The 24,494-nt window shown below is 38.1% G+C and overlaps 1 protein-coding gene and 2 long non-coding RNA genes across 3 annotated transcripts; 2 read left to right on the top strand and 1 right to left on the bottom strand.

Moving 5' to 3' along the window:
• Nucleotides 1–898: 898 nt before the first annotated feature.
• LOC106097869 (uncharacterized) lies at nucleotides 899–10,036 on the top strand. Its single transcript, XR_001223923.3, has 4 exons — nucleotides 899–1,067; nucleotides 5,684–5,877; nucleotides 6,778–6,838; nucleotides 8,688–10,036. It is a non-coding gene; the product is annotated as an uncharacterized LOC106097869 (long non-coding RNA).
• Nucleotides 10,037–14,058: 4,022 nt separating this feature from the next.
• LOC112847278 (uncharacterized) lies at nucleotides 14,059–18,273 on the top strand. The gene is made up of 2 exons (XR_003220727.1): nucleotides 14,059–14,381; nucleotides 17,063–18,273. It is a non-coding gene; the product is annotated as an uncharacterized LOC112847278 (long non-coding RNA).
• A 351-nt stretch (nucleotides 18,274–18,624) lies between these two features.
• LOC100702698 (uncharacterized) lies at nucleotides 18,625–23,292 on the bottom strand. The gene is made up of 3 exons (XM_003440150.4): nucleotides 23,207–23,292; nucleotides 22,662–22,711; nucleotides 18,625–20,437 (listed from the first exon to the last, which is right to left on the bottom strand). Exons 2-3 carry the CDS (start codon nucleotides 22,667–22,669, stop codon nucleotides 18,829–18,831), a joined length of 1,617 nt encoding a protein of 538 aa, XP_003440198.1. The 5' UTR covers nucleotides 22,670–22,711; nucleotides 23,207–23,292; the 3' UTR covers nucleotides 18,625–18,828.
• Nucleotides 23,293–24,494: the final 1,202 nt, after the last annotated feature.

Raw genomic sequence — 24,494 nt, 5'->3', positions numbered from 1 at the left:
CCTTAAAGACCTAGAGGGCATTTAAACTCCCTTTATTCAATGGGTAACAGGCCCGCTGGACAAGAATGTGTGGGGAATTCTTCAAAAAACAAACATTTTTAGGCTGTAAATGAAATTAAATAATTTGTGCTGTATAATATGTAAATGGTGTCCAGTGTGTGCCAAAACTGGAACAAGCTGCACAACCCCTGAATATTTATTAAAAGTGCAGTTATTTTTCATTGTTTCACTTCAGAAGCATACATCTTTGCACAGATTATGTTTATATGTTGATTATTGATTTTCTGAATTTAAATGTGAACTAAAGCATATTTTTAAAGGGATTATACAGTGGCTTGAAGAAGTACTTGAACTTTTCTACATTTTGTCACATTACAGCCACAAACATGAATCAATTTTATTGGAATTCCATGTGAAAGACCAATACAAAGTGGTGTACACGTGAGAAGTGGAACGAAAATCATACATGATTCCAAACATTTTTTACAAATAAATAACTGCAAAGTGGGGTGTGCGTAATTATTCAGCCCCCTGAGTCAATACTTTGTAGAACCACCTTTTGCTGCAATTACAGCTGCCAGTCTTATAGGGTATGTCTCTACCAGCTTTGCACATCTACAGACTGAAATCTTTGCCCATTCTTCTTTGCAAAACAGCTCCAGCTCAGTCAGATTAGATGGACAGCGTTTGTGAACAGCAGTTTTCAGATCTTGCCACAGATTCTGGATTGGATTTAGATCTGGACTTTGACTGGGCCATTCTAACACATGGATATGTTTTGTTTTAAACCATTCCATTGTTGCCCTGGCTTTATGTTTAGGGTCGTTGTCCTGCTGGAAGGTGAACCTCCGCCCCAGTCTCAAGTCTTTTGCAGACTCCAAGAGGTTTTCTTCCAAGATTGCCCTGTATTTGGCTCCATCCATCTTCCCATCAACTCTGACCAGCTTCCCTGTCCCTGCTGAAGGGAAGCACCCCCAGAGCATGATGCTGCCACCACCATATTTGACAGTGGGGATGGTGCGTTCACAGTGATGTGCAGCATCACAGAACATCCAGAAACAACAGAGGTAAGATCACTTCTAATGTTGGGATAACAAGATGATGACATTATTGCTGAAAGAAACAAACTGTCTCAGTGAGAATGGAGAACCTGATTTTATTTATCGTCCTAATATTTTAATCTAATCTAAATCAATGAGAGCAGGAAGATTTACTGAAGAGAAAGCATGTCTTTGTGATGATCAGAAGCAAATGTGTTAAATCTGCCATTAAAATCTCAGTTTTTATCTTTCTGATGAACAAAAAGAATGCATTAACATTTTTTCTGTTTTAATCTAGAGTCTTCACAGACAGCTTACTGTGTAGAGCTCAGACATCATCATGCATGTAGCATATGTACAGTTCATTCATGAACCTAAATGCTAGTTTCATGCTTTAGTATGTCATCATACCACACGCTTCCAAGGTTGTTAATCCACCTGACCTCACAGATATGGGTCAGGAAGGATCCTCTACTATTAGACAGTCAGAGGTCTCATTATCATTTATTCACATGGTCTAAGGAGCTTGAGTCAGTGTGTACTAGTGATGGGATTTCCGGCTCTTTCGGCTCCGAACCGGCTCCTCAGGTTTTTTTGTTGCTTTAATTAATTTATTATTAACAATAATATAAAATTATGCACAAAAGGAATTACTAATGTAAAAAAAGTGGTTTTATTTATATATTTGTATATATAAATATATGCGGAGTGAAGCGGAAAAAAAGTGCGAAAGAGAGGGTGAGAGAAAGAAAAAAAACCCCCACGGCTCGCGATAAGGAGCCAGCTCGCGTCGTTCATGTCAAAGATCCGGCTCTAAGAGCCATTTCGTTCGCGAACGACACATCACTAGTGTGTACAGGTAATATGATTTAACTGGACAGAATATAAATTGTGGTTAGGGTACATCAGTAAGCATTTCGAAAATACTGTTGTGTAACATGGGGCGATCGTGGCTCGAGAGTTTGGAGTTCGCCTTGTAATCAGAGGGTTGCCGGTTGGAGCCCCGGCTTGGACAGTCTCGGTCGCTGTGTCCTTGGGCAAGACACTTCACCCATTTCCTACTGGTGGTGGTCAGAGGGCCCGGTGGCGCCAGTGTCCGGCAGCCTCGCCTCTGTCAGTGCGCCCCAGGGTGGCTATGGCTACAATGTAGCTTGCCATCACCAGTGTGTGGATGACTGGATGTGTAAAGCGCTTTGGGGTCCTAGGGACTAGTAAAGCGCTATATAAATACAGACCATTTTACCATTTATAACATTAGTATTGATATGAGTTTTGTAAATGCATTTGTAGATATTATTGTGTGTTTTACCATCTTTGTGTTAGCTTTCTGTTAGCTTAAAGTTACTATGCAGTTTAGTGAAGCACTCACTAATTACCCATTGTCATATATTAGCTTCTGTCATTATTGGTAAGGTCAATCAATAGTTAGAATGCTTTTTGATAAATACCCTTAAAAGCTTCACTGATTCTCCATGGCACTCATATTAACAGATGTTTTTTTTCTCATTGTAACCATAAAGAGGTCAATTAAAACTGCATGTGTGAACAAAACTAAAAACTGCATTTCAGCACAACCTCAAATATCTGAATTTGGAGTTATTTTTTTCATTTTGACATACTGTATTAACACAATTGATCTAAAATCAGACAAAAACACAATATCAGAGTAGAAAAAGTTATATTTTTTTACTGTAACAACCACAAACATGTTTATTGAATCATATTTCAGAGCTTTAAATGCAAATATAAATTGTAAATTTTAAAATCATATGCACACGTTTTGCAAACAACAAGTTATTTGCTGCCATTTATCTTTTTAAAAAAATAACAATTTCAAACTATTAACATAACAATCTGGTGTTCTGCATTAAATAAGATGCCACACAAATTATTGTGCTATTCCAAAAAATAATTTCTGTCCACTATAAAGGAGAACATCAGAAGCCTGATACCTGCAGGTCTGACAACAGGAGGTGTGTCACTTTTCTACCTCGAGACACTGTTTACACTGTAATCTGCCTTTTGCGGCGTTCTGGCAGCACCTGTAACATTCAGCAGTTGCCTCATTGTTCTGCAGTGTTGGGGATTAACAGAATACATGTACGGCATTATGTATTTAAAATACAAAATATGAGTAACTGTATTCCGTTACAGTCACCATTTAAACAGGTGGTCATCAGAATACAGTTACTTTGTTGAAATAAACAGAATACACAGCGGTCATTTCCGGTTTCATATGTTAGGCTATCCCCTCTCTATGCCTTGTCCAATTTTGCTGTTTAAATGCAGTTGGACGCAGGTTTAGCTCAGTTGGATGAGCATGTAGTCATATAACGCATGGCTTAGAGTGGCCGGTTCGACTATGACTCGCTGCCCTTTTTTCTTTTACTCAATTTCCATCTGGGATTAATAAAGTTTCTCTGATTCTGATTGCCGGAAACCCAAACAAAACATGCAATAAAGGCTCATTAATGTTGGGTCCTATTAATGTTGGTGGCCCCAGTTACACAATGGACCCAGAGCCAGCAGTGCACGGGCAGGAATGCATTTCCGACACCACTTCCTAAGAAGAATGGGATGTGCGAAACTTCAGTATCTTCGATGTACTATTGGTGTGTGATTTTTTATTTTTTTATTTTTTTTATTACTATTAATGAAGGATACTCGTCACTGAACTAACTTTGTTAGCCGGCCTCCTAATTTAACTGTGATTAATATTTGCAATGGAAATTACACATGACATAAAAAAATTATAGATGGTGTAGTAGATTTTTTAAGAAAAAAAAAAAGATAATTCGAACTAATTTGAATTGAACAAATATTTAAAATATAATTAACAACCTGCTAGCTGCAAATAACCACGTGCAATTCCACATAATTATTATCAGACAAAAAGAAAACATATTAATGTTACAGAAATAGTTTTCTATAGGAGATCACTGCAAAAAATGCAGCCTTACTTAATGTCCACCCCAGTGTTACTCATTTTATATTATCATTTAAAAATCTAGTTGGTATTGGTATGGTGAGTAGCCTTCAGTAATAGTAATAAATCACACAGCAATAGTACATTCATGTGGCTGTAAAAAGCATCATAATATATTAAGTAATCCATAATATTCAGAATAAGTTACTCTCATTGAGTAACGTAATGGAATACGTTACAAAATACATTTTGGGGCATGTATTCTGTAATCTGCAGTGGAATACATTTTAAACATAATCTTCTCAACACTGTTGTTCTGACACAACTATCGACAAAGCTACACACTAACGACACACTCCAAACACGCTTAACGTCACAAATCTCTCACATCTCAAAACTCTCTCTCTCTCTCTCTTGCCATCACTCCTAAAACTTCCCCCTTTTCCTAAACAACCAAATGTCATGTTGCCATATCTGTTTTTGATTGGTCGACATTGTACATTTTTCCACCAACATGAAAGGGGTGTTTTTGTTTTGTTTTATTTTTCATTTTTTGGTCATAAGCAGAGAGTGCTCGCTAGCGCTGTCCCTAGACAGTAAACATGACGAAAGTATTCAGGAAAAAATACTGCGTATATGTTGTTTATCATAACTCTGGATTTACGTGGCCAAGTGGTCATGTGACTGGTTTACCATGACTACTTTATTCTTCCTCAGTCAAACAGCAGCACTTATGCAATTGTTTTGCCCCGCCAGCTTCAGGTGTTGTGCCAAAAAGTGATTGTCTGCCAGAAAGTGTTTGCTGTCCGTGGGAGCGCGCGCAGCTGCTTAAAGCTGTAGCGCCCAGATTACTTACAGCTACTTCCATGCAACTGATATAAGGTGCGGTAAGATGAACACAGCTTTCACCGTCTGTTTGTTGACAAATAGTAACGCGACCGAACTCCAATTTCTTGTTAGTAACGGTAACGGCGTTGTAACGATAGAGATAGTAATTAGTTAGATTACTCGTTACTGAATAAAGTAAGGCTATTCCCATCACTGCTGGTTAGCTAATGTAAAGTAATGTAAAACACTTTTACGTTATAAAAACTATAATGTAAAACTGTAAGCAGCAACTAACCAACTTCCTCCGCTAGAGGGCAGTACAACCTCTTGCTTCAATTAAATTGGCTGCCAACTGCCAGTAAAAAAAAAAAGAAGTCGAAGAAGAAATGACAGTCATGCTGCGAGTGAGACAGCGCAGTGCACAAAAGACATAGATAAAATTTTGAAAAGAAAAAGTAGTTAAACAGACCTGGATCCTGGAGAAATTTTCAACCCAGATGATGCCCCGAGCATGAGTGGTGGTCAGAAGAAAGCAAAAGAGGTATACTGGGGACAAACAGAACCAATTCTGCTATGCCTGGTGCGCAGGGAAAATTATCAATATGTTTTTTATGACATTTTTGTTTGTCGGTGTGCCGGGTGATTTCTCTAATGTGAAATATGTGACTCCAAAAGATTGGGAAACACTGGATTAATGTGTATTTCTATTTATCACTTACTGGGTTCAAAAACATGTAGCTGCCTTTTACTTTCTCTAAAAAGACATTTATCTTCCATCCTCACAATAATGGTAAAATCCTTCTCATCTGACACTCAGCAACAAAGGAAATTACCTCCTAAACCTGTGTGGAGGAAACATTGACTTTCTGTCTCTTTCTGTTTCTTACAGAATCTTCTGAATGTTGTTGATTGCAGCAGACAGTAAAACAAATGCAGCTCAGCAGCCTTCAGACTGAAACGAGATGCTGCAGAGGAAAACGTCTTTTCTGAAAATGCACTGGGCTTCACATTCACGTCCTTGTCCACAGCGAACACGGAGCAGAGAATTTCCACCCAGTTTTTCTTTGTCACAGAATAACAAAGGTGTGTATGGAAACCAAAAACTGCAAGTAAAAAGTAAAAGAACATGTAAATACAGCCAATATGTTAAAGCTCCCTTAAACTCTGGCATCGTTGCAATACAGAAAACCATCAATGAAAACAGAATAATTTGAATTACATGAATTAAAGTCTTACCAGGTAACAAAAGTAACAGCACAAAAATGCTCAAACTTGAATGTCACTTCTAGTTATAGAGCCTTTGTTAATGGCTACATGACAGGATTAAAGGGTCAGCCATCACAGCAAATCTGAGAGGTAACAAACAACCTGTGCAGCTGCTACTCAACCGTCTCACTGAGGTCTACGAATCATGCTTACTGTATTCTGGCCCTGGCTGGAGGTCATGCCTTTAAAAACACAGCTCCTAGGAATGCTGGGACAAACAATACAATACAACTTTATTTGTACAGCACATTTAAAACCAGCGGTACACTAAAGTGCTTCACAGTAATACAATAAATTAAAGATAGAAACAATAACAGGGAATAAATACACTAACTAGCCGCAGCACAATGTAAATATGTAAAAGAAAATACAAAACACAACTCAACTAAGAGTTTATTAGGCAATAAAATGATTAAAACTACATAAAAGAACATTTGCAGGATACAAAGCACAGAAACACACATTACTAAAGATGATTGTTGTGGTCACCTCTAAGTGATGACAAGTCATTACAAGATACCAGAAGTCTTACTCAAGCCTAGCTGATATCAGTAACCACACAGTCTTCATCAGTCAGTACTTCCCTGTGTATAACATGTTTGACTTAGATTTATCGACTGCACACTTTTATCTCAGATCAGTGAAGCTGTTTCAATTCATACAGCACCAAATCATCTGATGTTTAAAGCTGATTTTTTCTGCTTTAATATTTTTCAGAGATTGAAAAGCAACCATCTCCAAATATGGAGCTCTCTGCACCAGAGCACACCGGAGCAACGTGAGTAAGAAATAATAAGTATACAGCTCTTCCCAGGAGGGTGGCACGGATGCCCCTCTGGTGGTCCTCCTTGGGCTCTCGCACTCTGGGGCCTCTGGATGTCTGGAGCCTGGATCTCCTCCATGCCTGCTTCATGCCCTGGGGGACGGGGCTATGGCTCTCTACATCCTCTAGCAGACCATTACATGGGGAAACCTTTTGAATACAAGCGCGCTGATCCACACAGGTGTGCACACGGGTGTTCACTGTTCATAGACATAAACTACACCTTTATTGGCTGCTATTTCCAAGCTGTCGGTCCTGCTTGCTACACAACAACATTCAATATTTAGTATTTACTGCTGTTTACACTTAGCTAGATTAACGTGATGGTGTTGTGTTTTGTATGTTGCTCTGTTTTGGGGTTTTTTTTGCTTGTTTTCTCTTCTTTTTCTCTCAACAGGTGATCCAGGAGATTTTCTTTCTCTTCTTTCTCCTTTTAAGTGCCCTTTCTCACTGTCCCTCTTCCCCTCTGTTTTTCTTTTCCTTCATCTTTCTTTCTCCCTTTCCTATCCCTCAGTCATGTCTGTCTCGTCTGTAACAACTGAAAATAAAATAAAATAAATAATAACAACAAAGGCTGTGATGATCCATTTGGCAAAGTAAATCTATTGGGTATCCTTGTTGGTCTTCAGACAACAATTCTGACGGCTAAAGAACCAAATGGGACAGGCAAAAAAAAAAAAAAAAAAAAAGAAAGAAAGAAAGAAAGAAAGAAAAAAAAGAAGAAATAATAAGTATGTCTTCAGCTGAGTTTGTCCTTTATTACACCTGTAAAGTCATCAGCTTCAATAAATGACAGTGTGATTATTTTACAAAAATATTTTTGTATTCAAGTTGTTGGCTTCATAAAAATGGTCTGTATTTATATAGCGCTTTACTAGTCCCTAAGGACCCCAAAACGCTTTACACATCCAGTCATTCACCCATTCACACACACATTCATACACTGGTGATGGCGAGCTACATTGTAGCCACAGCCACCCTGGGGCGCACTGACAGAGGCGAGGCTGCCGGACACTGGCGCCACCGGGAGTCACATCCAGATTGGTCAATACATTTTTGGACAATGAAGTGATTTTTAACTTTTTGCTTTTGTACACCAATCCAGTACATGGTAAATTAGCTCTAATTCAACTGGCTGAAAAATTAATAATTAATTAATTAATTAATCATTTTGTAACTGTTGCTCAAAAGTAACTGGACAAACTAACATAATTGTTAATATAATTCCATTCAAATCAAATCAATTTAAATTCAATATAAAGGTGATTTAGCTGTTTAGTGATGTCAGTTTAGTATTCAGTAACTATTTGCATATAAAGTATTGAATAATCACATTCAATCTTGTCTTAGCGACCTTACAGTGCTGTATAAGCCCTTTAGACAAGTCAAGTGCCTTCATTTTCATCCCAACTATGTGCAGTGGTACAGTAGATAGTGAAACAAGACAATGTACCTCCAAGACCATGGTGCAAAAATACATGCATAAATAATTAATTTCTAGTTCCCAAATAAGAAAATCATGATAAGTGTACTTGACTATTTGTTAATATTAGTCCTCTAACGTTACTTTAATATAGTAAATGACATCATGTGTAGTGCAGACAGGCAGAGAGCAGCAATATGTTATTTTATCATGATAATTCTCAAGTAAACATCTTAAAACTGAGTTGCAATTTCTTTTATATACATACAATTAAGTTGCTATGCCTTCAACTCATTGGCGGTAATTTTTAGAGATTTAGGAAAGCCACTACACCTAGCCACAAGTTTAAAATGCAAAATGACCTGTGTTTCACGTCTACAGGAATATTATCTTCAGAAGAGCTCTGACCACTTCAGGATGTTTGCTGTCCACCAACTGAAACCTAAGAAAGAGAATCCTGGGACTCTGACAACAACAACAACATCCATCCATTCTCTTCCACTTATCCCTGTCAGGGTTGCTGGAGCCTATCAGGGTACACTGTGGACAGCTCGCCAGCCTGACGCAGGGCTAACACATACAGAAAATCATTCACACTCACAGTCAGCTCTATGGGCATTTTAGATTCTCCAGTTAACCTAGCCCCACTAATTGCATGTCTTTAAACTGTGGGACGAAGCTGGACAAAGAAACCATTATGGCTGAGAAGACAAACAAAGAAACAGGAGGGCAACTGGAAGTACAAAGAACTTAACAAAAAATCTGAACTTGTAAAAGCTAAGAAAACAGATCACAACAGGCTGGAAAACAGAGACACAGGGAGACAGGCAGAAGGACCGCAGGGGCAACATGGAGGATGATCACACAGATGGCCTGACAAGGAACAGAGGAAAGCAGAGACTTTTGCTGTGTCCAAATTCAGGGGAAGGATCCTTCGAAGGATTCTACCTACCTGTGTCATGTAGGAAGGGTCTTTCGACGGCAGTGTAGGCCAGAAGTGAGCAGATGTGAAATTGGACAGCCTTCTAGCCTTCGTTCAAGTCCGCCCTTAATTCCGGTTTTTTTCCAGTCACTAGCCCCACAGCGTGAAAATTTTATAATGGACCCAACAATGTCGCTATGTTTATGTGTCTTGGTGGCTGTTTCTTGTTCTGTCTGTGTTTTTAAGTCTTTGCAGGTCCCTGATTGGATAAACTGACGGCTGCTGATTGGTCCCCTGATCATGTGGTTGCTTTGAAAATCTGTCACCAGCAGTTGTCCCGGGGCAGCCACTGACAGCAGCAGCAGACCTGACCCTCCAAAAGCTGTGTCATTCGTGTTTGAGATTCTCGTAACTTACCGAGCTTTGTATATAGTGTGTACATTAGTTTTCACTTGTAAATAGCACATTGTAAATAGCACTGAAATAGAAGGGGTGAGCTGCCTTATTATTTTTCCTTGTACTGTTTTCTCCTGTTTATTTCAGTTAGGGAGTTAGGTGTAGCGTTTGTCTTTTGTTTGGTTTTTGTTTCACATAGGGTTTTAGACAACACCCCCTCTCCTGACTTAGCTTGTTTTGTTTGTTATTTTGGCCTTTTTTCACCCCGGAGCTTCATTTTCAGTGTAGAAAAATAAACCACCGTTCACTAAGAAACTGGGTTTTCTGTGTATGGTTTTGGGGACCAGGGCGGGGTCACTTCCTTTTTTAACTCTTATGCTACGTTCCTGTACCCCTAGACAGGGGCGTAACAGTCGCCGGCATGTTTTGTACCTTAGGCTCATCAGAGACAATCATATCCAGGTAAAATAATTTTCTTTAATCTACACGCATTTAAGAATTACTTAGTCACTGAAAATATCCATGAAACTAGCTGAATGATTGCCGGTCATTCGTTCACATTTACTGTATTATATAAAATATGTAAACTAAATCTCTTTGAAACTTATAGAATCAAATCTTTTGGTTTCTTTTTTTACATAGCACTTTATCAAACTGTTGTCTGCTACAGAGTTACAAGTATTATACTAATAATATAGCATCCACCATCTCCTGCTTGCATATTTCTGTAAACATCTTCGTGATGTGGCAGCCGTGATTGAGCGAGCCCTGCAAACCCTGTGGATGGACGACGCAGTGCACAGTGGGAGGAAGCATCCTGAAGCTCTCTTTGCAGACCACCCTGCGTGATTCTCCACTCGCCGACCAGAAAAGACAAACCGCAGGTCTCAGTTGCAGCAGCCCATCCATGTCTGATCTTGCTCCGGCAGATTCAGCAACACTGCCAGAGACTTCCTGTAATCTATTACAGTTGTTAAAGAAACGGTCCAGGAACAGGTCGTCAGGGTAACCCTGTGTGAACAATTGTAATATTGTTTTTCCTTCTTTAAACATTGTTGGTGTATTAGAAATGTTCTTGTTTAATTGTTACTGTTGTTGACTTTATTCTCATTAAGTAAATATCCATTTAAAATTGTTCAAAGTTAGCGTTGTGTTCATACATGTTACCATAAAATGAGGTCAGTGACAATGACTGTTTGTTTTAATCAATTTATTAATAACATAAAACCTTTTTTACACTAATGCAACACATATAACAACATAACAAATATATCCTAATAAATACATTTCTTAATGCATAACTCATTTTGGAACTAATCTTTCTAGAAGTGAAAACAGTCTGTCCATCCTCTCCCTGCTCTCCTCTCCTCAGCCTCTCTTTGCTGCCCATGTCCTCGCTGAGGTCTAGCAGCTTATCATCTCTATCCCTTCGCCTCTTTCTCCCTGTTGTGGGTGGCTCACCCTCTTCCTCATCGCTAATGGAAGCCTTTGTCCTATCACCTCATCCATGAGGGCCAAGTAGCAGCAGTGGGCTTCCCACTGACCCCCTCTCCTGACCCTGCATACTTACAATCCTAAAGGCAGAGGAAATCAAAAATGACAGTAGACAAATAAAAACAACATAACAACTGTTAGTAATTGCACATTTATTAACTCGTGTTCTTAAGAATTATTTTCTTGATAACACACACACATGCTTTGTATGTTTTTTTAAAAAAAAAGTCATCCCATTTCTTTCTGGCCTGCAAACGGTGTGACTTTCCTCTGCAGGCCCATCTTCTCCAGTATTGTCCTGATCACACACAACAAATAAGAGAAGAAAGGAAAACATGGCAACTATGTTAATCCCTAAATCCAAAAGTTTTCACAGCAGAACACCAGAGGAATACCGTCTGGACATCACAGGTTCTGTACAGCATGAGGGTTAATAAAACTGTACTCATATGAATATGATGTGTAATTTGATTTATTCTTGTACCTCCATGTCACAGTGGCCAAATTCTTCACCCCAGTGAAGAGGTGATCATTATGTCCACATTGTAATAAATTGAGCCGTTTGGTCGTTTGCTCCCTAAATCATATTACAAAAAGGTTAACTTGAAAAAATCAAAATTGGCTGTATGTAAGCAGCAACAATTTTTCATGCATTTTTGCAAATATATTTACTGTCTTCAAGCAACTGTGTTCTCCGCTGATCTCCAACATTTGTTTAACTGCTTCAAAGCAGCTTTTTACTCCACATTTAACCTGATTGAATTCTCTGATTCTCACTGATTTTCTTTAATCTCACTGGAAAAGCTGCGTTCTCGAGTTTTTGTTTAAAATTTCGGAAACTGGAGAAAACTCCATAAACATCATGAAAATGACCTTTCCATGGATTTTTACAAATTTATTTAATTAACCAAATAAAATACAAAAAGTAAATGTGTCAGATCAAATTTAAATATTACATGAAGATACAAGTAAACACAGAATCTAAATGAAGGTATTTGTTATTAACGGGAAAAAAAAAATCCAATCCTACATGACCCTGTGAGAAAAGTGATGACCCCAGGGTTGGCCAGCTGACCAAAATTACCCCAAGTGCACAGTGAGGACTAATCCAAGAAGTCCTCACTGTGCACAACATCCAAAGAACTGCAGGCCTCACTTGCCTCAGTTAAAATTAAGAGTTCATGACTCCACCATAAGAAAGAGACTGGGCAAAAATGGCCTGAAAGGCCGAGACAAAAACAAGACAAAACCCACTGCTGAGGAAAATGAACGCAAAGACTGGTCTGATGATCCCCAGGACTATTGGGAAAAAACACTGTGGTCTGACTTAATTGTAATAATTTTGGTTAGCTGGCCAATCCGGGGAAGGTCATCACTTTTACACAGGGCCAGGCAGGTTTGGATATTTTTCCACTTAATTTGTCTAATATTTAAATTTGATTGACGATCTGAAAAATTTAAGTGTGACAAACATACACACTGTGTTATTCATCCCCTCCACATTTTCACCTTCAGACTAGTTTATGGTGTGTTTTACATCTTTTTCTCAGAGTTTTGGGAGTAAAAAATGCAATTCTCTGAGTATTTTTAATGTGCATCAGCTCTGATCAAGGTTATTAAGTAAACTGGAACTGAACTAAAAACTAAAGCTAGGTGTAGAAAAAATGAGTTCACTGAAATCAAAAGTTAAAACTGCCTTGTGTGTGTTGGTAGTACTTAATAAATCAAATGAATGTTATATTCCTCACCCTTTCATAGACTTTCATATATTCACTGAGTTAATTAAGACAAAGGAAACAAGCAGTTCGGTGCTCAGAGAGTCTGACTGCTCTCACACAGACTGCGTCATCATGTAATGGTCGATGTTGTTAATGTGGTTAATGTGGAGAAACTACAACTTCCTGTAGATGGACTACAAACAGATCATCCCACAGACTTCGGCACATCAGTTCTTCCTGCAGGTTGGATAAAAATATCTCTTCATTACTGGGGCTGGAGTTTCAAAGTAAAAAATGAATAAATAGCCTCTAAAGTAAAAATGAAATGTTTGTCTGAGTGATATCAGCTTCTCATCTTCCCTCTTCCTGCTGCAGAGATGTTCCAGTGTAACTCCTCCTTTATTCAGGCTTCCTGTGACTGAAGTCACGTTCACTAATGATCATCCTGAAGGCTGCAACACAGCAACAGACAGAACTGATGCAAACTGAACCATGGAGAAACTCAAGCTCACCGCGATCATTTTAATAAAGCTCAGAATCTTTATTGAGAGAGGTGTATGTTTCTGTCATAAGCCTTTGTTCAGTGTAATGTTTTATCCTACATATGCTATAATTAAACATCAATATTTGGGCTGTACTACACTATGGTCGTTGTGTTATGTTGTGCTATGTTTGTGCTGCCAGCTGATCGTCTTTTCTTGGCTTTTCTCGCTGTCTGTAGGATGTTCTTTGATTTTCAGTTGTCAAAAAGAACTAAACATTGAAAAATGAATCTAATACTATATTATAACATACTGTGTATTATTATTATCTGGCAGATGTTTCTCTGATAGGCAGATGCACTTTATTTTACAGCTTGTCATTTTGATGTGCTGGCATGTGGAAAATAAAGATTTCCTGTATGTGTCCTTATAGTGGCAGAGTTGAATCACTCTGTTAGAGGTGGAGCTCAGCTGTCTGTCCAGTAAGTGGTGCAGACGGTGTTCAGGATTATATGTGACCAATAACAGTTTGTTCAGTGACATCATCTCCAACCACAGCTTCGAGTGTCCAGTTCAGAGACAATCGCAGAGCCGGTTTCTTCAGCCTGTTGGTCTGTGATGTTGCTCCCCCAGCCGACCATGTCAGTCAACTGACTGACTGAAAGTCTCAATCTCAGTGAATATTTCACTGCACACACTGAAGCATCTCAGCTTATGTTGTCTTACTGCTAATCTGAGGTGGTATTTAAATAAGGCCAACTAAAACCAGATGATTTATTTTCTCTTACTTGAGGATAAATTATATTCTCACGTATGAAACCTTGGAACTGATGGAGGTTGTACTCTCTTTATCTTAACTGACTGAAACTGTTGCTGACGTGGGTCTGACGTTCTGCAGTGACGTTTTGTCTGAATGGTTCATGTTCAGTCTTGTTCACTGACGTGATGTGATTTCTCAGAAAGAGTTCATGCCGGTAGAAGATGAAAACTTCTCAGGTGCTCTGACATCTTGAAGAGTGACTCCTCTGAGATACTCAGACTCATGGCTTCTGCAGAGAAATAGGTGAGAATAAACTCATGATATCAAACTAAGTAGGTAAGAGAGAGAGAGAGGCTGGAAGGACTCACATTGTAGGATTTCTGCCTGTTAAAGAAGCAGCACAAACTTAATTTGGAACTTAATGCAAAGCTTTGAACGACTGATTAGTTTTCTGCATATCTGTGTTTATTCCTGATGTATGAAGCACAGTATTGAGTGCAGTTTATAACTGAAGGATGAGCATTTGGTGGCGATGCAGTGACCGTGTGAGGGGATGATGGGACTTTGCTTTGCACATGCTTAGTGTGTTAAATGGGGATTTTTACATCCAGATCTGTTGACCTCTGTAGATATGAAAAGTTGGACCAACAGTAATCTGGGATTTGATATTTCTTATTTGCTAATTTGATTAATTATTGCTTCTAATTTGTATTAACCTAAGGTAAATTTCAAATGTAAAGATGTTTTAAACATCGTTCTAGTTTCTTCTTTGCTGCTTTTGGCGTGGACACTTTGTGATCACATACTTGTAATGGTTATATCTCCACTCCACCATTTTTGCACATGAACTAATGTCAGCTGATTGTAGACGAATGTGCAGGAAAACAAGCCATTTATTTATTTTTTTGTTGTTGTTGTGCAGATAACTGAAGGCCATTTGTAATGCAAATAATGGCATAATTGTGATTATAATGCAATCAGCGAGTTTAATAGAACATTACATTAATGACAAACAGAAACAATGTAATGTGATTACAGTAACTTTACACTCAGCAAAAATCAGTAAACAGAGTTTCTTCATGTTCTGTGTCTCTGCACCTGAACAATGTGTGTGTGCTTTTTGCCAACTACACCAAAGTCTTACATTCAGGACACGTTCAGACAAGAATCACTGCTGTGTGAAAACAAGTTTTCATATCTGTGCATTTAACTTTTCAAAACTGGAGGTATTGGCTTTGTTTTGGAGTCACAGATAATGATATGACAGTAATTTGTATTTTATTTGTTGTATATGTTATATTAGAAATATGTTGATTGTTGTTACTGCAGGTTATATCAGTAAAATATAAATATTAACTGATAACTTACGAGTTGAAGGGCTGGGATAAAATCATTGTGCACTTCTTCCCACTCCTGAATCACAACAGGTGAAATGATACTGAAATGTTTTTTGTTTCATTTGAAAAAGCATTTTCTTTTCTTTTCGTTGCTAAATGAACTTCTGTATATTGTTTACATGATCAAAATAAATAATTTTAAATTTTTAAATAATAATTTCACTTTGGACTGAGTATAAACACGGTTGCTGTCAGGGTTTGTAAGCTAAAGGACCCACATGCAGGACACAAAGACAGACGATGTACAATAAAGGCCAGCTGTTTATCAGCTGTTTACAGAATTCCCAAAAGTACCAGCTGAATCTGAGCTCAGGAGCTTTTCTGCTTAAATAATATTTTTTTTTTTCATATATATTTTCATCTCAGACGGTAAAATTGTATTTTTTTAATTGTATTTTATTCTATGTTAGTCTAGTGCATTTAATACATTCTATCACTGCAATACTTTCTGATATCTACTGGACTAAGCTTAAAAATACATCATTGTTATTTCACATTTATGCACCATGTAGTTTAAATCATCTTAACAACACAGCTGAGCTGATCAAATTGTCAAATGTCACATCAAGGTTTACTGAAATCAGATCACAGGAAGAGGCCAGTGGTGCTGCCATACCCACCTAACAGGTTTGATTGCTCAACTAAAATAACTGATCCTAAGATGAATTTACTTGTTTTCACTTCTAGAGACAGGTTCTCACCTGGTGTTGGCGCTATATTGAGCTTTGTGAAGAATAATTCAGCGTATCAGACTCCATCATAGCACCAATTAAGAACTTCACTCTCAAACTGCATATCTAGTTATTGCAGTGTCTTAATGTTGGAATATAATATACCTTGAATTGGAGCATTATAAATAAGACATAATTGAACTGGAAAAAATATTTCAAGTGATGAAACTGAAAGCTGAAGTTCAGCCATCACCAGCGTATATTTAATCCAGGTTTATTTTTCTAAAACTGCACAACAAAAAAGAAAGAAAAAAACTTTCCTAATAAATATGAAGCAATAATTTTCAGTAAAATTCAACCGAAATATATAAAATCATCAATAAGGGAAGTCTGCTTGGTATAAACTGACATTACAGTAACTTTCATTTGACCAGTAAATATAGCATTAAAAGCCCCCTGCAGCTTCAGAGGACAAAAAGCCTTCATTTACTTTCTAGGCCTTTATTGTGAAACACTTCCAGGAACATAATGTGAATAAATGTAATCCATGAGGTCGAATAGAGATTATATCTGGGTGACAGCATTTACTTATTTTACCAGAGAAGAAGAGAAAGAGACAACCTTCACAAAGAGGAAGATGAATATTAGAAAAAACAAAAAAACAACAACTCTAAATAACAGAAACATCTTGAAACTGTGGAGGTTAATGAATTTGAAGGTTCATTAACCTGTACTAATGATGAAGGTCTTTCATCAGGAGTGACACACAGTCTCACACTGGATCTGTTTTCACTGCTTTCACTCATCACACAGATTTTAATTTGTAGACTACAGTTTGGTCTCTTCCAGTCCGAGATGTGTTTGATTCACCTACAGTCACCCTGTAAAAACAACATGTTTCTGCTTGTGTCCGCAGAGTCTAACTGACCAGAGTTTGATTCACAATCCAAAGCAAAAGGTCAGAGGTCAAGCTGCTCATCAGACTGTCTAGAGGATAACTAGTCAACAAGTTTTTAGTTTGAAGGAAACTTCACGAAATGTCCGTGGCTCCCAAAAAAAGAGGAAGCAAAGACCTGCCTCCTGGTTTGTTGGACTTCATGGGCAAACGTATTAACGATGCATCTTACATCCAGCAGTTTGACAGCAGAAATCAAACACTGAGAGAAAGTGTAAGAATGTTTCTGAGGATTTCTAAAGATGTAAAAGAAATACAGAAGGCCACAGATGTACAAAGGACAGCAGGAGGACTGGAGGAGCAGGAGGCCGTTCATTCACTGGAGGACTGACTTCAGCTTTTGGATTTTAGCTGCTGTTGCAGGTGGAAGTGCTGTTGTGTAGGAGTTCTAACTACATATTTATAAGTGCTGAATGTGACCAATCAGATACCAGCTCTCATTGCTGGAATCTTCAGAGTCACTCCTGAAGAGGATAAAAAGGTATGATGTTGCCATCTAAGTCAGCTGAACAGAGTCAAATGAGATAAAGAACAAACTCGGAAATTTTTCCTACAATTAAAGAGAATGAAAATAAAATCCCCTTCCTGCTCCTCCACCCTGTGAGCCTCTACTGTTCACACTGACTAACAAATGAAGTGTGTGAATAAAGGATCATCAGACTGTGACCTGGACTGTATGAAGGACAATATGAATGGACTGTATGAAGTGTTCCCTTGAAATCATTTAAAAAGCAAACAGAGGATAGTCACGCTCTGTAGAAATATATTATGAACTAGAGTGGAAACTTTACAGCGACAATGGAAATTTGGAGAAATATGACTGGAAAATAAACCAGGGGAACTCTAATCACATCTCAGTCACAGGAGACGTCCGACTGGCCTGAGGACTGCCACTGCTTCCCTTGTACAGCTTCTTGATTCCTCAGAAGGAATAATTTCAGAGCACCACATAAAGATATTCAATAATCTGACTCAAGGAGACTGAAAAGTGTTTTCTTATTGGTTGTAATAGGTGTGTTCCACCACAGGGTGGAGCTGTGCATAGTAAAGCACATTTCCACTGTTTTCCTTAAAGATTCTGTTCCATGTGGTATCATCTCTATTGATTACCTGTTTCTGTTCATGTTCCTTTTATCTGCCTTAATAAATGGCACGCCCTTGGTTAGAGTACAGCTTTGTCTCCTGTGGTCTGTGTTTGGCTTGTATTACAAAGAAACCCACAATCTGCAGCTGCAGCTGCAGCTGCAGATTGTGACAAAAACAGAGAATAATTTAAGTTCTGGGATTTTATTTAATCTGATTAAACATATTTATAGGTGAAATAAATCTTTTTAGATCCTTAAAGCTGGATATAGATGTGTTTTTAAATGTTGTAAAAGTGTTTTATTCTAAGGTTTATTATGTCTTAGTTAAAGTTAATAGTTTATTATTAAATTACATAAATTACTGAAATCTGCAAAGTTCAGCTACATGCTTAGCTTTTGGCTTTCAGAGATAGACCTAAAAGACTGTAAAGCATTAAATTTAGGGTTTGTTGTTTTTTTTATTGAGGAGTCAGAACAGAATATAGAGAAATTGAACAAATCAAGTCCAACGTGAAAGGATCCAAATGTTTCCACTCGGTCTGAGTCATCAGAAATATTTCAAGCAGTCATTGAGAGCATGAACACACATGAAGAATCCAAACTATCAATCAGATGAAAGAAGATCAGATTTCAGGACTGGACTTATCTCTTTTTCCCATATGCTGTTAGTTTGTCAAAAAAGTTTGGCCCTGATTTGTTTGCTTCAGCCACTCTCTTCTTCATCTCCCCCAGTTTAACGACTTTCTCTGAGTCTCCTTCACCCTCCTCCTCCTTAATCTTCTCAATCAGGAAGTCCAAGTGGTCAAGAGTGGACGCTGAATCAGTTTTCAGAGCGATCTGCTCCAGTCTGACAAGATGCTGGTAGGACTCATCCAGTAACTGTGACTTCTCTGCTGTCAGTTTGTTCATTTCCTCTTCAAGACTTTCAAAAAGGCTTTGCTTGTTCTGACCTTTAGTTTTATTCATTTCATATTTGTTTTTCATGTCTTCATTGGTCTTCTTAACATACCTTTTCTTGGTCACATAGATCCACTTTTTTTTCACATGAGCTGATACTGGACACTTCCTGGTACATGCAGTGCAGCGGTCATTTTTCATGACCTCACAGCTTCCAGCAGACCAGGCCACTGTGCATCCAGGATGGTGACAGTTCTCCTCACAGACTGTACAGCAGACAGCTCCTTCATAAAAACCTAAGCCCCACCACCCACCATCAATGGATTTTTTGTCTTTGTAGTACTCTGGAACTTCTACAGTAAACTTTTCATTATTCTCCATCTCCTTTCTATGTAGTTTCAGAGCCTCTTTTGTCTCTGTGATTTCTTTCTGTTTTTCCTCCGTGAACTTGATTCTCTCCTGCAGGTTTTGGATGCATGCTTTCAGTCTGATTTGTGAATTCAACACTTCGACCGTTGTCTTCAGTTTCTGAGGAGGAGTTTTTTCCAGGAAGACTTTGAATTGATTCATTCCCCTCTCTGTCACCCTCCATGCTGTGTCCAAACCAAACTCATTTTCCTCTGTTATTGCTGTGTTCAGGCAGTTATTAAACAGGAAGTGAGCAGGCTGGTTCTTCTCATTTATGGCACATTTAATGTTTGCTGCTTGAAGAGCCTCAAGAACATTTTTAGCTGGCATTCCATCTGAGTGTGTGATCAGAGCTACGATGTTTTTCTCCACATCTTTTCCAAAGAGAGACATCACTGAATCAAAGATGTACTTCTGACGGTCACTGACTCGATTCAAAGCTGCCTTCATCACCAGACCCACTGCATGAACTTCATGAACTCCATCCTCTGCTCGAAATAATTCAAACAACCTTTTAATGACGATGTCATCTTTTTCAGTCCCTCTGGTGTCTCCATATCCAGGAGTATCGATGATGGTCAGAGAGTAGGGCAGAGTTTCATCTTCAAAACCAAAGATCTCGTACACGATCACATCTGATGTCTGACTTTCTGCCTGACTTCTCTTCTCATCCTCTACGATCTGAAACCAGACTTTATCGTCACACTTCACTCCCATGGTGTAGTTGACCATAGAGTTGATCAGAGTAGATTTTCCTGCTCCTGTTTCACCCACAAGTAAGATGTTTTTATTTGCCTTGTTCATGTTTTTTTCACCGACAGTCTTTCTAGTCAGAGAACCGATCTTAGTTTCCTTTGGTCTCAGCTGGTAGACAGCAGGAGGTCCTGAACGGATCTGAACACTTTTGGAGATGATGCCTTTGTATTTGGGGGAGATGTTACTGATCCTAAAAGCAAAAGTAAAACATTACTTATTTCACATTTACACTTTTAATAGATAATATCAGTAACATTTCTATCTGCATTCAGAGTCCAAGATTATGGAGATTCCATTTTGAGTCTTTGTTTACCACTAAAGTTTAAAACTTAGTATTATATCTTTTAATGGTTCATAGAGGTTGTTCTAATCCCTAAAATTAACAGATACCTGGAGTATTTTTTTCCTGGCTTCTAAAGTACAAACTAACTATTTTACCAAGAACGAGGATCTATAAGAGGAGAGCTGCCATGAACAGATGTGGCTGTTGATTGTACTTAACTACAAGGCTGCGAGTGTGTTGCATCATCAAAGGTTAGTGTAATCAGCATCTGGATGTAGGCAGTTAGAGTTAGACTAGGCTCCTCACCAGCAGCTTAAATTAGTTTCTGAATCACCTCCAATGGTAATACTCTCTGTTTGTAACTAGAATCTAACAACTCCTGATGAGTGTCTCTGCCAGGGTTCTTCTGAAAACACAATGATCAAGTTGTTCTGTACGTTGACTCAACTGCTCTGCTGATTTTATATCAGGACTTATCTCACCTACTCCTGTTGTATCCAGTATAAGAAACAGTCAGAACTAAAACAAGGCTTTTATGATTTCATTGATTTACATTAATGTACTAAGATCATGTTCAATGGACAAAATAATCTATTTACAAAATGTGTTCAGAGTTTCTTTGAAATTAAAGTTACAGCATGAACTTAAACAAAAAGGTTTTTAAAACAGGAGAATAAATAGTAATAAAGATTTATATTATTAAATATGACGTGGAATAAAGAATAAGTTGTTTACTACATAAATAAATAGTAATTTAAAAGTAAAGAAATACATATAAAACTGAAAGCATATCATTAAATATTTGTTTGTTAATTTATCCTTAATCACAGTTTTTCGTTTGTTTGTGGTAAAATCTACGCGTGAATATCAAAAGAAGAAACAAACCTTAATGAACCTCAGTCAGAAATATGACTCAGGGATGGACCAAAGTTAATAAAATGCGGAGTGGAAAGAAGTGGAAGTGGAGAATAAAGTCGGCCAGCAGCCTGAGCCTCAGACTGAGGGGAGGGTTTTCTGTTTGCTGATGATTTCTTTAGTCAGTGTATTTCACCTGCCAGAGCCACTGCACAGGAGTGATTATGGTCCTAATTAAAAACAGTGTAACACAGTTTTTACTTCTCTCTGAAAACATTGTGACGGTGAATGGGTGCAAGCAATAATATCTATATTATTGCTGGTACTGAAACTCTTCTGGATGAATCCTGCACTCCACCAGAGCTGCAGAGATCTCTGTTGCTCTGACATTAGAGATAAATACACTGCTTAACAGATTTATTAGACCACCAAACAGCATAGGGTTTATGCCACAGCTGCTCTAAATTAAAAGTATTGCTAATTATGTACGAGCTCTTTTATCAAAATGACATTTTTAACGCTAAAATGCATTTGTGTTGTTAACTGTTTTACACAGAAGCAGAAAAAATAGTAAAGCATGTTATTATATTTTCATTAAAATGCCAGATTACAGTTATTTAGTTGCAGAACCCTGGAGAACAGATCCTGAAGACAAAGAAATTACAAAGGGGTGGCTGTAGCTCAGGAGGTAGAGCAGGAAGGTGATCGGAAGGTTGGTGGCTTGATCCCTGGCTTTCTCTAGTCTGCATGCCTAATATTCTTGGGCATGATATTAACCCAAAGTTGCTCGCCGATGCATCCATCTGATCTGTTTGTGAATTGTAATAAGCACTTAAAAGCATAGAGGACAGTCCTGGTGTGAATGGGTGAATATGGCATTATGTATAGAGCGCTTTGAGTAGTAGAGAGTAGAAAAGCGCTATTCCTGAACAGAAAAATTTCATTTTAGTGGTTGAATGTTACGCTTGATTAATTTCTGAAATGATAAATTTGTTTGAAATTCCTGTTCAAAATAGTAAAATGCTGAGAACTCACTAAAAAAGCAGAGAGTCCACATTAGAACATTTCATGAAGCTGAACGGCCGTTTTGTTTTTATGACAGCTGGTCTAATGAATTTACAAAGCACTGCATACCATCTATCTCTGAAAATCAGTGGAATTCAAAATTCACTAGAGCATAAAGAAGGGATAGAAACTGTGTGTGTGTATAAGAGAGAGAACACAATCATAAACATGAAGCTGGAGTTTTATCTTAACTGTTCAGTGTCATACTTACGTTGCCATGTTGATGAATGAGATCTACACAGTCAGGTCACAGTCGGCTCTCTAGTTTACAAAAACAGATATATACTATTTTTTCTGCTTCTGTGTAAAACAGTTAATAACACAAAGAAGAACAGAATTCACCTGCTTGCTGCATACAATGCTACTACTGCACATTCACCTAATGTATATAATATATAATGTTCTTCTTCTCTCCCCCCTTTGCACAAGTCTTTGAGTGGGTCAGGTTACATTTCACTGCTAGTTATACTTGTATAATGTGCATGTGATGAATAAAGAATCTTGAATCTTGAATATATTAACTGAAGTATGCAGATTTTTAAATAGGTTAAAACATTTGTGAGATTTTAATGGCATGAATCTGCATACCTGCTGCCTCATTGGTAAATCTGCCCTGTCACATTCATTCGGATGATTGGAATTAAATTAGGAGAATAAATGAAATTAGGCTTTTCTTGTCTTTTTCAATTAAATAATCTCTCTCTTTAATTCATCACTAATTTAATCTCCTGAGACTAACATTTGAAAAGATCTTACCTGTGCTGTTAGTGTCAGGAGGCCCTCTGATTCTCAGGAAGCAGAAAGAGTAGAGGACTGAGAATTCAACCTGTTTATATGCTCAGAGCCATCATATTGAAAATGAAAGTGAGCCTAGAAATGTTGTTACACCTAACTATCAGTTGCACAGTTATTGTATTAGAAGTGAAAGAACAGTGGGGAATCCCCACCCACCAAACGTGAACACACGCCTAAAAATGTTGTTTTACTAAACTAACAGTTGCACTTTGCAGACAGACGGTTATTTTTCTTTTGCATGTTCATTATTGTAAATGTTGTCAAATGTTCAGTTTCTTTGCCTTAAGTCAGAACAACAGGGTCTGATTAAAATGATAAGTGAACTCAATTACACTTTTAAAAAGCCATTTGAGTCTAACAGTCACTTAGATGAATTGCTGAGGCCACTGTATTAAACATCTGTGTGAATAGCAACAAATATTATGGTGTTTTATGTTTTCCAGTTAGGTTGCACAAGTCTGTGGTTTAGATCCTCAGTGGATGAGAGTTAATACAGCTGCCACTGCTCCTCGTCTATCTCCTGATCAGTTAGCTCCCTTGATATCTTTCCTCTATTAGATTTAACAGGAAATCAGATTATAGACAGTGGAGGGATTTTTCACTGTGAAGGCTGCTGGTTGTCTCTGGATTGGTGACTTGTTAGTGAGAGGTGGTGCTGCAGGAAGTTCTCTGATCCTGGCTTACAGTAAAAGTATTGAGCCCACTCTGTAGCAGTCCTCCATAGCAGGTCAAAGTGATGCTCTCAAATGTTCCTTTTGTGAGTTCTGCAAGAGGAAGGTGGACTTGAAGCAGTGAAAGTCATCAGAGCTGTCTCGCTTGGTGCTTGTACATGGTGTGGGCTTTCACTGCAGTGTCATACTACTTCCTTTTCCTCTTACAACACACAGTGGTGTTTTGTGGAGCTTATCTGTTTAATTAAAAACCTATAGAGAATGACTCATTTCATAGTGTAAACCTTACATACTTTATCCAACGCACAGTCTTTGCTGAATCACCTGCTAATTTTATTCACAGTGTTCATTTATTGTTTCTTCAGGATTTGCTAGCCTAGGTTGTAGCCAAGTGACTACCAGCATGGCTTCTCCTCATGTAAGTGAAGTTACACCCCCCCCTCCCACACACACACCTTCACATCCAACAAAAGTGGTATCACATGTTTGTGCTACGTTTGTGCTGGTTTGTGCTGCAAAAAATTGTCATTTGTGCTGCTTCTGTTTCAAAGATATTAATGAAAATGTAAAGGTCAAAA

This window comes from Oreochromis niloticus, linkage group LG7 (assembly GCF_001858045.2).
Source record: "Oreochromis niloticus isolate F11D_XX linkage group LG7, O_niloticus_UMD_NMBU, whole genome shotgun sequence".
Lineage (NCBI taxonomy): Eukaryota > Metazoa > Chordata > Actinopteri > Cichliformes > Cichlidae > Oreochromis > Oreochromis niloticus.
The sequence above is the reverse complement of the archived record's forward strand: the minus strand, read 5'-3'. Positions and strand labels throughout refer to the sequence as shown.